Raw genomic sequence first — 16,177 nt, 5'->3', positions numbered from 1 at the left:
ACAGAGCTCAGTTACGAGACACAAAATGACCCCAAAGAGACGGACAGTTTGATTAAAAGTGAAAAAAACTCCTGCACATTGTCAAGCTCACTGCTGGTGTATTTATTTATTTCCAGTCTTTGGGTCTACACAGCCTCCGTCAGGTATATCAGGAAAGTTTGAACACGTGAATCTGAGTACTGATCTGTACTGCAGTGTCCATTTCTTTTTGCACAAGAGGCGAGGATGGAACAGGATCACCTGACGTGGTTCACGTTTTGTCTACTTACTTTTTGTCCGTGACAAGAGACTGAATCTCATTGTAACTGTGGTTGTTTACAGCTGACAAATTCAGAACTGAACTGGAAAATGTACCTTCACTGATCTTCCATATTAGGTCCTGGACCCGGTCCCGGTCCTGGTCCTGGTCCTCCGTCTCTGAAAAAAGCTCTATCACGTCTGTGGCCTGATGATGTCATAGTGATGTCACAGTGATGTTACAAACTGGAGGTGTGGGGTCTGAAATATGCGGCTGTTTACCAGGCAGGGAGATGGTAATGAAAGACACAGTCCAGGTGCATTATGGGAAATGTAGGATCCAGTATTTTTGGACCAAGTCAGGAGATCTCCACCTCTGCTGCTCAGATTGGGATCATTCTGTGTTTAATCTGTCACAGCAACTGCTACTTCATGGAAGACAAACCCTGAAACACTGAAGGACTGATCTTTCAGGGCGTCTTGACACAGACAAGTCTTAGATTTAATTCACTAATGTTACTGTGGACTGAGTTTAACTGAGCTTTGATCGTCATTCTTTGAGCCGTATGACCGTGAAACAGGTGTTTTACTACGTTCGATTAGTCATTCACCAGAAAAATAATCAGCGACTGTTTTAATAGCCGATTAATCATTTCAGTCATTCTTTCAAGCAGAAATGCCAAACACTGCAGCTCTACACTCTGTGTGGTATCAGCTTGGGATAAGATTTATTTGCCAAACAGCATCTTTAACGATTTATCCTCCTTTTGTCTTTCTCCTCAGGTCTGACAGGACGTCTGTTTACGGTTTGGACAAAAAACTGAAATAATCCTCCGTCCCTGTCCAACACTGAAGACTTTGTCTGACAGACTGTCACGTCTTCAGCCAAGAAGACAGAGTTTCTGTTTCTCTTGATATTTTCTGCCTTCAAGTTGACTTTTAATATCTTTTAATTCATAACGAGGGTTCTGACCTGTGCTGGAAACTGGCGCGTTTGTTTTTGTGTAAGTCTCAGCAGGTGGCATGCACACTGACAGATAACTGGTCTCTGCCTAAAAGGACAGGAGGTCATCGGGGTCTCCTGTTGGCCATGTTAAAGCTCCAGCTGCTGCCTGCCACCTCCTCCATCACGCCTCCGTCTTAAACCAGCGTTTTTGAAGTTTGTGAACGAAGCAAACCTCCTGACACTGAGGCTTTGTTTCTCTGATGACGGCCTCAGTTTCTTGACTTATTTTTTCTACAGTTGTTGTTTGCGTATATACGGAGTTAGCGTGTGTTCTGGGAAGCTGTTGGGCCTTGTTTCTCCGGCGTTGATCAGTCGATCAGCTGACGATGGCCGAGTCCAGCTCGGAGCCGGCGGCGGCTGCAGACCTGCTGATCGAACCGACTCTCAACGCAGAAACCGTCTCCAAAGAACTGATCGTAGCCACAGCGATGGAGGTGCCGGGCGGAACACCAGGGTCGGACATCGGTGCCGAGGTCCCGAGCAGCAACGGGGACGCCGACAGTCCTGTACCCGCCAAAGCCCTGAAGGAAGAGGAAGCCATGCCCATGCCGCCACAGTCCTTGCCGCTGTCGTCTGGAAACGGGACGGTAACCACCGTCGCAGCAGAAGAAAAAACGGTGTCAGCTCTGCTCAGACACATTGAGACTGAAGGGGGACAGGACAGAGGAGGAGACCCAGGTAAGGGCTCAGACCAGGTCCAGAGTAAACTGTCAGAGAGGGACGTAAAAAGCTTCAACGTGCCCTCTCCCTCTAAATGCCTCTCACCTTGTAACGTGACATGTTTCAGCCGTGGTGGTGTCTAGATATACACGTTACACGCAGCAGTCATCCAGAATTCACGGCACCAGAGTTACATTATGTAACTGTCGTTTTAACGTCTTACAGCTCGTCCTTCACTCATGCAAACTGAAGCCTTTAGTTTCAAGCAGCTGCAGGTCATAAAGTCAAAAGCAGCAATGCTTTCAGTTTCCTCAAAAAAGAAGGTCAAAGAAGGTCAAATAATTTTTCTTGCCTGCTTTATACAGTAATGTTGGTTAGTGGTTGTAGCAAAAACTGGCGGAAACATTCCCGGCACTTAAATTAAATGACATTTTGTGTGATATTAAAATGGTCTTAAGAGGTCTTAGATTTGACTTGGTCTACGAGGTACAGGGACTTCCAGCAACAACCTCATAACCTAACCAGACTGTATAACATGACAAGCTCATTTATATCAGTGATGGATATAAAAATAAGTATCGTACACAGAATTTACACTGACTGACATACAGAAGGCAGCTTCCCCTGGAGGAGGAAAAAAACCTGGGTGTAATCACCAGTAAATGGTCCATTTAAAACAGTATAAATGTTCATATGAAGTCATTTTATAAATCAATTCAATCCTTTCTTCAACAGTAGGTAGTAAGGTGGAGTCATTGTTCTACACCTAGTTACCACAGCTAGGCAGAAGCAGGATGAACTGGTGGTGTAATAAAGTGACTGTACGTGTAGTTTACTGACTCAAAAACACGTCTTGGTGTTCGGTTACTGGTTAAGATGTTGATCCCGACTCTGTGTGTCACTGGTCTGTCACAAAGTCCAAGCTGGTTAGTATTCAGGAAGCGGAGACTCACACAACTTTGTGTGGAGCAGGGAAACAGGCAACCGGTCAGGAGACGACTTCAATGAGCCATTGTTGTTCTGCGATGTGATTGGCTGCAGGCCAGCGTGGACAAAGTGTAAGAAAAGGCAGAAACCAGAAAGTCTGTTGTTACCAAAGCGTTGAGATATCGTCGTTAGCAACCAGCAACCCTTACCGATTCATCTATCGGAGAAAGGCTATACTGGCGTCTTCTGCATAGCAGAGAACTCTGTGGTCTCTAAACTGTTACCGTCCCCGTGTCTGCAGGACTGGACCTGGACCTGGAGGACAGCTCGTCTATAGCGACGGCAGGCGGTTCAGAGGACCAGCGGGAGTCCACAGACTCGGCGTCCTTCTCCATCCCCAGTCTGGAGCTGTCAGATGGGGTCACAGCCACAGGAAACTCCCTGGACGTGGAGGATGGCCTGTCCTCGTCCTTCTCTGCTCTGGGCGCGGAGGGCTGCTCTCCGTCCGCTGAGGTCCCCGGTCTGAAGGACACCGAGACGCCGGAAGCTGCAGGTGAGATGTCCCCTGATGGTTACTGTCAGGTTTTTGTTTCTGAGGAGTTCAGGGTTCAGATTGAAGCTCCTCACTCGTCTGCAGCTGTCAGACTGTGTGAAGATCTAAATCTTCAGGCAGGTTTCTAGGGTCGTAGTCGACCGACTGAAATCGTCCCTACTCTTCAAACAATCGACCAGTCGACCGGGAGCCTACAGGCCGAAAGGTCTGAGCCGTAGAAAGTGATCTCTCAGTGTTTTATGCGTTGGTTCAGTTTTTGTTCAGGAAGTTTGGTCTGACAGGAGGAAGTGGGCGAGCAAGCAGATCTGCAGGGTTACGTGAAGCTGTAAAATAAAAGTGCTGACATGTTAACAGACAGAGTCAGTCAGAGCAGCAACACACACACTCAGCAGTGATATCGGCGTTACTCAGAGCTTTGGGTAAACTGCAGCTGCAGCAGAGATGGTTCAACGATGGTTGTAGGAGGATGACTGGGACGGGGGCTGAACTTTAAACGAGAACTTCTAGAGCTTAACGCTCTATTGTTATAAATTATACGGCCTCCCACCGGCGTCTCAAATTAACCTGTCAGTACTGAATTGGTACAGATTGTTTTACCACTGATAAACGAAAAGACACAAAACACAGAGTATTAAAGACGGTGCATCCAAGTTTAAATAGAAGAATGATTTTAATAGACGTTTTTAAAATGTGAACGAGACTCAATCAACATGATTCCTTTGACTGCTCATGATGAACGTGCTTCTAATAAACCTCCTGGTCTCTGTTTTAATGGTGCAAGAGAGACACTAAATGCAAAAGCAGTAGTTCATGGGCTCACAGACTGCGTGGGCGTCTCCACCTGCTGTTTTGGTTCATGTAGCTGCAACAGAGCTGGGTGAAGGTGAATATAGATCAGAGGGTGAAGTTATTATTGAATAAACATCGTCGGTGTGATGCCAGCAGCTCAACAAATGAAGAATTGGCTTCATCAGGAAATCATGTTGTCGTCTTGATGATTCAGAGCAGCACAGCATGAACCCACAGGAACACAAATCTGCAGCCAGAGGCAGGAGGTGTTTTCACCCTGAAGATGGAATTAAAAAATTAAAAAAACTAGCTAAATGAAGCCATTTAGCTGTAAACACATCAATCTGATGCTATTTCAGTTGTATTTCTACTCTAGCCTCATAAACGGTCGCATCGTATCGTAAAATGTGACTAAATGATAAAAATAATAAAAAGGACAGGATTGTTGTCCAGTGCGTCTGATGCATCTTGTTCACGGAAGCCATAGTTTCTTACTGTTTTATCTTTTTTCAGGCTGAAATAAAACGTGTGTCTGTGTGTTGAGTAAAAATAAAAAAGCGGCGCCAGCTCTCCCAAAAGCGAAGGAGCGGCTGACTGTAATTCAGCTGTGACTCGTCCTCATGACTCAGTCCTCCACATCTTCAGGCTGTTGACTGATTATTTCAAACCAGAAAACTGTCTCAGGGTGAGCAGGGTGCGGTGAGTTCTTTTTTCCACAGAGATGAATCACAGAAATAAAGCAATAGAACAAGATTAGAGGAAATTACAGGAAGGAGGGAGACAAACAAAGCAACAGAAAACACTCAGAAAACAGAAGGAGAGAGAGAACGTGTGTGTGTGTGTGTGTGTGTGTGTGACCGATGTTCTTCTGTGGTTGTAAGAAAACACTCTGGGCTGTAGAGTTTATTCGTGAAGACCTGAATATGGTTTTATCATCCTGTTATGCTGGTCACGTTGATTTACTTCTTTTATGATACTGGAAGAATATTATTCTTTTGATCAAAAAAAAAAATGTGACCAGTTTAACGTGAAGCCATTTTCCACATCAGTTCAGTCCATTCTCTAAAAGGAGGTGTTGAGGTGGAGGATGTGCAACGATGTAAAGGAACCGTGGCTGGATGGACCAATAATCTCTTATGATTTCAGGATTTAATAAAACTAATAGTGACATAGATGCACTGCAGGGTATTTGACCAACGCCGTACTCTTCTGGGAGTCCTCACCTCTTAACCACATGACCGGGGAGTATTTCATAAATCTAACCTAGTGCCTGTGGCTCAGGTGTTCGGGCGGGTCGTCCACTAATCACAGGGGCGGCGGTTCGATCCCCGGCCACTCCCGTCCACGTGTCGAAGTGTGCTTGGACACTGGGCCCTAAGTTGCTCCCTGAGCTCCGTCGCCATCGGTGTGAACGAGAAGCAAAATCATAAACCGCTACGGTAGAAAGGCGCTGCATGCTGTAAAGTCAGTCCGTGGCCCAGCCAACTGAAGACACTTACGTTACTCACAGAATGTTTTGTGTGTCATTTTTAGCAAACACTGTCTGTGAATTCCCTAGTGTCCTAGACCTCTGTCTTATATAAAATTCATAAATTAACTTTTTTTTTTAAATTGGTAAATCCATCCATCCATTTTCTGTAGTTTATCCAGGTCCTGTTTAATGATTAATTCATGATATTATCACTAGTAATTATAATTTACACCTGAGAAGAGCTGACAAAAATGTGACATGGTAAATACCTGTGGGCTTTATCATTCCCACTCTACCTTGTTCACATTTAAACACTTTGACTGGTTGGATTTCAATTCAAATTACATTAAATGTTGTCTTCTGGTGTCGCGGATTTTTGAGTTTTTGATGATGATAATTTATTCGACAGCTCTGTTACTGAGAAGTAAGAACTCCTGAGGTCAGCAGGCCACTTGGCTCACTAGCCTGCCATGTCCTGTCACCAAAGAGGTGACAGGACATGAGATGAACCTGGGACGTTGGGATTACCTGGGACCACGGCTTCCATTAATCTGCTCGTGAGGGTCTCTTAATAATTTCAAACATGGATTCATTTCACTTTTTCTTCAGACTCTGTTGATGCCTGAGGGGAAATTTGAATGTTACAGCAGCACAGAGGCAGGTTAAGAGCTAAGAAAAACAAAACAAATAAGGAGCTACGCTAATGATACGATAAAAGAAGATAAGATAAAATAGTTGCCATAAAAAAGATAAATACAATATATACATTTCATAACCTAAGACTATATTTGTGCAAAAGAGTCCTGGTAGCTGTGATCTAGATCTATAGGTAAAGGTATGACAGATAACTCCCATATACACGATAAAACAGTGAACTTGTACAGTGGCATATAAATATGTAAAGTATATGTAACTAAATACAAAAATGCACTATACAGTGATAAAGTATTATGATGTAAATAATGTAGAAAAACTGAATAATCTTAGATACAATAATAACAGTCTGTCAGTATTATGATGCAGCTCTTATCCAAGACTGTTGATGAGGAAAGATTTGATGTGAATAAATCCAGTACATGGTTAATGAATTTAGGTTTCTTAGAAAAATACAGTTAGAAAATAAATTTATTAGAATCCCGGAGCTATGAGACAGGATAAAAATCTGAGAGGTTTCCTGTGAAGCTGACACAAACTCTGGGATTATAGCGGCATCAAAACCAGGAAAAACCACCTGTGGAAACGGATGAAGTCTGTGTCTGACCGCAGCTGTCCTCTTGTCCCCAGGTGGCGCTGTTGCTGCAGCAGCTGCTCCTCCTGCCGCCGCCGCCGCCGCCGCCTCAGCGGCCGCAGCTCCGGAGCCTGGGCCGTCCATGCCGGTGTATTACCTGGTGAAGTGGATCACCTGGAAGGAGAAGAAGACTCCCATCATCACGCAGAGTGAGAACGGACCCTGCCCCCTGCTGGCCATCATGAACACACTCTTTCTACGCTGGAAGGTAAAACGCACAGTTGCTGAGTTTGTGTTTTGATCTCACTATCTGTGTATCTGTGTCTTTTTTTTTTCGATGTACAAACTCTTATTTTGTTTCATGTTTTATCATGTTAGTTTAGGTAATTAAATAGTAACAGTTACATCAGCAGGTCCCGATTTCTCAATGACAGCGGGTTCTCCCCCGAAGTCACAGTTAGATCAACACGCTTTCATTATAGTTGAGGTTCTCATGTTCACTGTCACTAAGCTGCTCCAGATAAGTTTTAAACCAGCTCTGAAGAACCACACAGTCCTGGTCTGAGTGTGCGGGTAGACCACGACTGTGTGTGTGTGTGCATGCGCGCACCACAGCGTAATCACAGGACGGATGATGTGTGTGAACTGACAAAGGCTGTCAAGTTGTCATTGTTTTCAACTGCAGAGAGCGCTTTGGGTGAACTGACCCTTTAATCCTGTGTATTTGTTACTCCTTCCTACAATTTGTTCTTTGTGGTGTGTGTGTGTGTGTGTGTGTGTGTGTGTGTGTTCAGGCTAAGCTTCCTGCTCAGACTGAAGTGGTCACCACTGAGGACCTGATGGCTCACCTGGGTAAGATCACACTCAGGGCTGTCAGCCAATCGGCTGCTGAGTTTACCTGTCAGCGGCGTTGGTGTTTTTTACGGTGGACTGCTCCGTGGTTTAGTGAAGCGGTCGGTGTGAAGAAACTCGGATCTTATTCCCGTGGTGTTGTTCATCATCTCTCAGTGACAGGAACCAGCCTGTCAGACTGATGCTTAGTGATGTCGCCGCGGTCACAGATATCAGACCCTAACTTTGGAGGTTCAGTGATATTATTAGGGCTGATAGAAGTGATTGATCGCAGCCTGAGGTCCTCCGCTGAGGGTCTCTGGGTGTTCACGGACGGAGGCCCCTGACTCTGAAACGCCTCAGGCCCCTATGATTGGCCCCGGTATCGCTAAAAGAAAATGAGCTATCAGGTGTTTTTGGCTGATGTTTATCACATGAACTCCGCTGTAGAAAATGAAGTAGACACAGATCAACCTGACACTGGTGTGTGTGTGTGTGTGTGTGTTGTGTAGGAGAGTGTGTGTTGTCTGTCACACCCAGAGAGAAAGCTGATGGGATGGAGCTCAACTTCCAACAGGTAAAAACACACACACACACACACTTGTATTACATGTTCACAGTACCATGCAGTGTAAAAATCCAGTCAGTACACACACACACACACACACACACACACACACACACACACACACACACACACACACACTTTGCTGTGTTTACATCACTGATCATCTTCAGGCAAACACACTGACAGGAAACCGGATGACCTTCAAAATAAAGCTCAGGCCGGTGATCTGAAACATGTTACCTGGAGTCAAACTTCAACATGAAAACTTGAATGTGAAAGTTAATTTTTGACTGAGAGTCGTAGTTTGACTAAATAATCCAAACTTAAGGTCCATTTACCTGCTTTTTCCAGAGCTTTCAGTTGAGATTAGGTCATCAAACATGAACACTGACCATTTGAACGTACTTCATTTAGGACCAACTGTGGAGCCATGAATGACCTGTGTGTGTGTGTGTGTGTGTGTGTGTGTGTGTGTGTGTTCAGAACATGAGCGATGCCATGGCGGTCCTCCCTAAGCTCTCCACAGGTCTGGATGTTAACGTACGTTTCACTGGAGTGACAGATTTTGAATACACACCTGAGTGTATCGTGTTCGACCTGCTGGACATTGCACTGTACCACGGCTGGCTGGTCGACCCACAGGTAACGAGCTCAGCCTGTGTGTGTGTGTGTGTGTGTGTGTGTGTGTGTGTGTGTGTGTGTGTGTGTGTGTGTGTGTGTGTGTGTGTGTGTGTGTGTTTACATAAGACAGGGATGAAACGTTTCCCTGTCACTGTGTCAGTGATGTGAACTTTTCTCAGTAAGGGGCTGGGCAGTGCATTATGTCAACAAGTGTCCTCACAGCTGTAGAACGACCATCGAGTGTATTTGTGTGTGTTTGTGTGTGTGTGTGTGTGTGTGTTTGTGTGTGTGTGCGGCTCAGAGTCCAGAGATGGTGGCCGCCGTGGGGAAACTGAGTTACAACCAGCTGGTGGAGAAAATCATTGACTACAAACACTCTGCTGACAGCAGCCGAGTCAGTGAAGGTAACACACACACACATCAGCATAAACACACTCACACGTAGATACAGACACAAACGGCGCAGACACTGTGACTGTACACAGAGGTTTGATGAACCATGGTGTGTGTGTGTTCCAGGCCTGGTAGCGGAGCAGTTCCTGGAGTCCACAGCGACTCAGTTGTCGTATCATGGTCTGTGCGAACTCAACACGACGGCCAAAGAGGGAGAAATATCCGTGTTCTTCAGAAACAACCACTTCAGTACCATGATCAAACACAAGGTGGAGACACACACTTCAGACCAACACACACACACACACACTTTCTCTCTCTGACAGACCGGGCCTGTCCCAATGCTCACACTTGCTACTTGTGTGCTTATTTCATCAACTCCAGCGGTGCCCAATCAGGACGCAGCTGGTTAATAAGAATTTATCATCAAATATTTATGATGTCAGACATTCAATATTAATACTAATATTGAGAATTTTTTTTTTTTTTAATATGATAACCATCAGTGGAAGTTCTGTTATAACTTTGTAGTGTTTGGACACGAGTAATAACAAAGTCCCTCTAGCTGAGTCTCGCCGCTCGGCAGCCATCTTGGCGACGCCCCCGGGCAGTTAACAAGACCAGGTCTCCGTCTAATGAATGGAGAAGAGTCATGACTTCACTTTCAAAGGTCACCGGGACGTCAGAGCTGCACGTCCCGAGTCACCAGTCAAATCTGATGAAAACCGCTTAAAGAGTTTGACTCTAGCCATCAGAGCAAATCCCCCCCACAGGCTCACCTGTACCTGTTGTTGTTGTTGTTGTTGTTGTTGTTGTTGTTGTTGTTGTTGTTGTTGTTGTTCAAGTTCTCCCTCCTCTCTCAGGGTCACCTCTACCTGCTGGTGACAGATCAGGGTTTCCTGCAGGAGGAGGGTTTGGTCTGGGAGTCTCTTCATAACGTTGAGGGCGACGGAAACTTCTGTGACTCTGACTTCAGACTGTGTCACCAGAGAGCTCCGCCCACCTCCAACCTGCCCCCCTCCGCCCAGGACCAGCAGAGACAGATTGACCAGGTGAGACAGACAGGCCAGGTGAGACAGACGGGCCAGGTGAGACAGACGGGCCAGGTGGTGCCGGTCCCTTGACGAGTCACTGACTGGTCTCCTTGTTGGTGTCAGGACTACCTGGTGGCGGTGTCCCTGCAGCAGCAGCAGGGCGGGGCCCCGGGGCCCCTCAGTGACCTGGAGCTGGCCCGACAGCTCCAACAGGAGGAATACCAGCAACAGCAGCAGCTCCAGCAGCAGCAGCAGCAGCAGCAGCAGCAGGGATCGGTGCCGGCAGCACAGCAGGTAACACTGTGACCCTGAGAGAACCCAGAATCCAGACCGCCGGTCATCGGAGAATCTGTTTCTCCCTCTGCAGACCCCAGAGTTAGTGGGGCGGGTTTTAACAGTGCAGTCATGTGTTGGACAAGATCGGCGTCACGCTGCAAGAAATACCTGATCAGCTTTGAGTGAAAACATTAGAGAGATGAGCTTCTTGGCTTGAAACGAGATAATATGGCTGCCAGGGACTCTCACTGGATGTCCTGCCGTGAGGAGTCTCGGTCCCGTGTCTCTAGTCACGGTGGTGTCAGGCAGCGCGTCCACCGCTGTGGTCCACACCGGGACGTCTCGGCGACGACTGGATACAGACATTCATGTTCCCCAGAGGATGCCTCCGAATCTCTTTGGAGGTCCATCATCAGGTCAACGCTTTACCTGGTCCAGTACTCAGAACACGAGCGACGTTTCCATCAGCGCTGGTCGTACTTGGTACTTTAGTGCCACTTAACAGATGCTAACGTGCCGACGTCGGCACCTGGCTCACAGCACCATCACAGGTCCGTTAGCACGGCTGTAGACTCTTCTGGGCTTTTGAATGTAACCTGAATCGCTTTGGGTTGGTGAAGACTCGCATGCGCTTCCTGAACAAAACCGAAGTGAAGCCAGAAAACCCACAAGTACCAGCGAACCGATCCTTCAGATGTAAACATCAGTGCGTGTCGGCCGGTAACAAGATTTGCTTGTAGACAGGTTTCTGACTCAGTGCTCAGCTCGCCAACATTACATGTTTGGTCGGGACGGTTTGGCAGCTTCTGCGGCCTGCGGACCTGCCCGGTGTGCGTGCTGTGCATCATTATGGGAGCTGGAGCTTAGTGAAAGGGAGACGTGCGTACGTGTCCGTGAGCTTCTTTTCCTAACTTCAAGTAAGGTCTGGTCTTCATGATGATCGTGGCTTAAACCCTGGATCCACAAAGCAGGAACATGAGGAGTGTCCAAGGCAGGTTCGGATGAATTGGAAGGCGTTCCATATACCGTATATCGGAGCTGCTACAGATGTTGCAGTAGCAGACGGGTCGGGGGGTGAGGTTGGTCCTACAGTCGACAGTAGTTTTCCTCTAATTACAGAGCCACAGATTAGAGACTTCCCCAGAGAGGGACCACTAAGTTTAGGACGTGATCCTCATCTAACATACCAGACCTCATGTCGCTGAAAATATCCTGGAAAAGTATTTCTTGAAATGTGGGAATCCTGAAGAGGCTGCAGAACTTCATTCAGAATCTTCATGTTTTTAAGTTTCCTTCAGCATCACAGTGACCCAGTGACAGTTGTCTGAACGTCCACAGCTACACTGAGAACAGGAGCTGATCACAGCTGGTTCAGCTGCTTTTAACGGGACAGTTTGACTAAACGTGAACAGATCCAGGCTCAGGTTGTAGCCCGCTGCTGACTCACTGACTCCATGGTAACGTTACACTTTGTTTAAATCCCCTGTGGCCAAACTTCACATTTAACCGCGTTTTTAGAACAATGATTTAGGGATCTATCGCTTATTGCTTATGTTTAAAAAGGGGTAAACATTGTAGTAAATGTTGCCGTGTTTTTGGAATCTGGCAAAGCGTTATGAAAATGTAAAATGAATAAGCTGAAATGAACAAATCTTGTACACTTCAGTAACCACTGAGATGAAGGACTGAAACGTATAAAAGCAGCGGTCTGTTCCTTTAAACACAGCTGCTGACTCATGTTGGCTTCATGTTGATGTGACAGTGTTTTGTTGCTGTTTGCAGGTCAGAGGTCAAGGGTCACAGCAAGCCAGGCGGAGAGACAAGGACTCGGACTGTGTCCTCCTATAGACTCTTCATCATCTTCATCCTCCGTAACACCAAACACCCACACGCAGACACACACAGTCAGCTCGATGCCAAACCCCAGTGCTTTGTCCAACCGGTGACACTTTGGAATTCCAGGTTTTGGAAAGTTTGTAAATTTGTAAGAAATGACTATGGAGTCTGGTAGAACACACAGGTACAACTGTCTAACAAGTCAGTCTTGATAAAGGGTTTATGAAATACAGCTAGTGTCTTTATTAATCGTCAAGAAAATCATTTACCAATATTTAAGTGATCAGTTATAAACCATTCGTGAGATAAATTCGTAGGTTGTCAGGTTGTGAAAAAAGTCTCGCGTGGAGCAGAAACTATGAATCTTCGACAAAGAAAATTAAACCGTTTTGCTAATTGATTAATCGTTTCAATCGTTTTACGCAGAAGTGGTGAATAATGCGTAACGTCCTCGTCCCAGCCTCGTCTGCAGCCTAACACGGATCAGATTGAATAATCAGAGGTCGTGCTGGTCCAGTCATTAACAGAATAATTACATAAAGTTAAACTTTCTGTTGAGCCATCGGCAGAAGTGAACGAGTCAGTGACTAACGGTCCTTGTAGAAATCCACGAGGTCTGTGGTTTAGAAATTAATCAGTAGTTACACAAATAGATTTTGACGAACTGAGGAGATAAAGTAAAATTCCCGTTGGAGGATAAACACAAGTTTTTCTAAAACGCTTTATGACTGATCTGTAAAGCTTTGATAAATGATTAACTAACCATTAATGAAGCCATTAGTTGGAACTTTTGACTTACGAGACAGTGGCACCAAAAGATGATGAAGGTAAATCTGTTAATTTAATCTGTCATCCGTACTTTACTGACCTGAATGGCCTGAAACTCTTCTCCGACGGGTCCAGTTTCAGCACAAGAGGCCACGTTACTGCATCATTTCCTTTTTCTTGGCAACGTTTTGCCGTAGAAATGACCCCGAACCAAAATGCATTTATGAAGGTAAAAGAAAATCGGGGTTTCTGCGGATTCACACCTCGATATTTCACAATGCTGAGTCCAATTTAGACGTTTCCATCCCGTCTGAAAGCTCCACCACAGCAAACAACATCAGAGACTTCCTGTTGTTGTTATGTGACGACCTCTGGTGAAATCGATCCTTTTCCAATAATCGGCTTCGCTGCAGATGAAACTAAACTTAAAACCAGGACGTCAGCAGAGACCAGCGTGTCCAAGAGGTAACGATGGGTTTGTCATAAAACCCAGAGTCAATACAAAACTCCCACCAGATTTCCACCGGTTTCTGTTTCCCGGCGGGGTTTTAAATAAGGCTGAAGTTTAGCGTGACTGTCGATCTCAGCCGGAGGTGGTGAAGCTGCCGATTGAAGCGGCAGCGTCGGATCCATTACAGGACACAGGGAGCGGCTTTGTTCTCAGGTCCACGATTTACTGTGACACGAACGATGTAATCTGGAACCAGCCGCAGGGAGGCTCCCTTTAAACCCGCGTAGCCAGTCGGTCGCCATTCATTTCCCACTGGAAACTGAGACCGGGAACCTTTCGGCCTCGGGTACTTCAGACTTGTAGTCATGGCAGCGAAAGGCCTCACCTTTGCCGTCGAATCCGAATGGATCAGAGCGCCGGCGTATCCAACGAACACCCGCGTCTTTAATTCCGTCGAAGCGGAAACGCCGCCGTCTTCTCTCCGGCTTTGAGCGGCGGTTGGGATCGGAAATAAAAAAACGACAGCGCTGCTCTTAAGCCGACAGTCTGCTGAATTGACAGGAAGTGAACCCGGAACTCTCACGACAGTCGGCACCAAATGAGATCGATCATAAAACGTTGCCAAATCTAAACCTTAAACCAGAAGCCGGACTGAGACTTCGTCGGAGCTGTTGTCGTGCTTCAGGCTAAAATGACCTTTTTGCTCATTCTGAGTTTCATTTGCGTTTGATTGAACGGCTGTTAAATCGCGGCGGGACGTCTTTTGTCTTTCCATGTTTGTGCCAGTATGAACCTTTTTTCATTCTGACACTAAACCAAACGATTTTTTCTAAACCTTTGCTGAGTACAAACACATTTTTCTACAAAAACAACGACCAGATCCACCGACCTCGTTCACTGCTCCGGTCACAGCTGCGCGAACACATTTCCCGAAGAAAACGGAGGAAAAAAAGAACGAAGCGGCGACCGAAATGAAAAGTTTCACAGCTTCACCGCCAACTCGCGGCGCTCCTCCGTCCTCAGTCACAGGTGCGATACCTGGTCGTCGCGGTGACGTGCGTGTCGACCGCAGAACTTATTTCTTTTGGTCCAGAACGCGGCAGAACGTTGATCCGTATGGAAGCCCGACGCTGCCAGGAAAATAAACAAATACACGAAATGAAACAGGAAAGAAAGAGAGAAAAACGTTGGACGACATTTTAGTTTTCATTTCTCGTAATCTGGATTTGAAACGTGAGCTCTTTGACACCAAGTGGTTCATTTCAACGATCTCTCATTTATGATCATCTCGTGATTATCGTGGTTTTGTCACAAATGATCTCAGATCTGTGACTTCGTACCTGATGATTCTCTGTTAATAAGCACATTTTGACTCATGTAGCATCTGGTAATTTTAGCTTAATAAATCCAAACGTTGACTTATTTTTCTATCTGTGACTTGATATATAATCATTTTGACTTACGTCCGGATATTTAGGATATTTATCTTATAATTTTTGATTGAGTCCGAATTCTAACTTACTGCATTTATGTGACTTCATGTCTCCTAATTTGGATTTGATAACTCAAATAAATTACAAATGATCTCAGACTCTTTATCTTGTAATTTTGTCCAATGTCAGATTTCTTCTGACTTTGTATCTAATAATTTTGTAGTATTAAGTCAAATTTTGACTTCTTATCTGTATTTATGACTTAATGTCTGAAAATTTTGTCTTAAGTCAAAATGTTACTTAACTTGATCCTATAAACGACTTATTATCTATAAAACTCTTCATTTTGATTTAACGACTCAAACAATTGACTCATTATCTCATTTCTGACTCCGTCTCCTAATTTCGATCCAGTATCTCAAAATCTTGTCTTTTTTGTATCAATGACTTATTGCCTAAAAATTACGACTTAGAACGTAAGACTTCAGACTTACGATCTCTGTTTCCTTTCACATTGTCATCTCTTTTTTTGTTTCTTTTCTTTCCTGGCGGCTTCAAGCTTCTGTACCTTTTTAAATCTGTCGTGGAAACAAACTAGAACCGTCGCTTCATCGCTCTGGTGCCGTCACGACTCAAAAAGACAAACTGAAATAAAAGCGTCTGAGGACTAAATCCATGTTAATTCTGCTGCTGACTCTCAGGCGTTTAACTGTTTGGTCCTGGGGTTTTTTTTCCTCCTTCGAACCAACAAAAACCAGGACCAGGTTTTGGTCTCCGAAGTGAATCAAAAACCCCCTGTTCATGGAAATCCTGGAAAATTCAGTAACGCAGTCCTGATCTAAAACGACTCCTGATTAAAGCAGTTAACGTCTTACACTGAGAAATAACAGTCAGATGCCGTGGACCGGTTCCACGGACCCCCAAAGAAGATCTAGCACCTGAGACGTTCCCATCATGCCTCTGTGTTTTTTCCTTGGGAGCGATTCTTGACACCGAGCTTCAGTCCGACTGCTCGCCGCTGCCGTGCTCTGTTGAAGCTTTGTATTTAATTTGTCACGATGTCAACCTGTCAGTAAACACAAACTCAAACTCTGA

At 45.5% G+C, this 16,177-nt stretch overlaps 2 protein-coding genes across 8 annotated transcripts in view; one reads left to right on the top strand and one right to left on the bottom strand.

Moving 5' to 3' along the window:
* Positions 1 to 414, bottom strand: part of LOC120786622 (bcl-2/adenovirus E1B 19 kDa-interacting protein 2-like protein) — an 18,401-nt gene extending 17,987 nt beyond the window's left edge. The window contains exon 1 of the mRNA XM_040122160.1: positions 355 to 414. The gene's annotated coding sequence lies outside the window, so the exon portion shown is untranslated. The remainder of the gene's footprint in view (positions 1 to 354) is intronic.
* Positions 1 to 16,177, top strand: part of mindy1 (MINDY lysine 48 deubiquitinase 1) — a 17,846-nt gene extending 1,669 nt beyond the window's left edge. For all 7 annotated transcript variants that reach the window (XM_040122143.1, XM_040122137.1, XM_040122138.1 and 4 more), the window contains exons 2-12: positions 1,021 to 1,921; positions 3,132 to 3,383; positions 6,928 to 7,139; positions 7,666 to 7,723; positions 8,215 to 8,279; positions 8,754 to 8,912; positions 9,193 to 9,295; positions 9,411 to 9,553; positions 10,148 to 10,336; positions 10,442 to 10,612; positions 12,377 to 16,177. In XM_040122143.1, the coding sequence (XP_039978077.1) occupies positions 1,570 to 1,921; positions 3,132 to 3,383; positions 6,928 to 7,139; positions 7,666 to 7,723; positions 8,215 to 8,279; positions 8,754 to 8,912; positions 9,193 to 9,295; positions 9,411 to 9,553; positions 10,148 to 10,336; positions 10,442 to 10,612; positions 12,377 to 12,442 (1,770 nt within the window). In that variant the 5' untranslated portion in view covers positions 1,021 to 1,569 and the 3' untranslated portion in view covers positions 12,443 to 16,177. The remainder of the gene's footprint in view (positions 1 to 1,020; positions 1,922 to 3,131; positions 3,384 to 6,927; positions 7,140 to 7,665; positions 7,724 to 8,214; positions 8,280 to 8,753; positions 8,913 to 9,192; positions 9,296 to 9,410; positions 9,554 to 10,147; positions 10,337 to 10,441; positions 10,613 to 12,376) is intronic.

The sequence above is a fragment of the Xiphias gladius genome, chromosome 24 (assembly GCF_016859285.1).
Source record: "Xiphias gladius isolate SHS-SW01 ecotype Sanya breed wild chromosome 24, ASM1685928v1, whole genome shotgun sequence".
In the NCBI taxonomy this organism is placed as follows: domain Eukaryota; kingdom Metazoa; phylum Chordata; class Actinopteri; order Istiophoriformes; family Xiphiidae; genus Xiphias; species Xiphias gladius.
The sequence above is the reverse complement of the archived record's forward strand: the minus strand, read 5'-3'. Positions and strand labels throughout refer to the sequence as shown.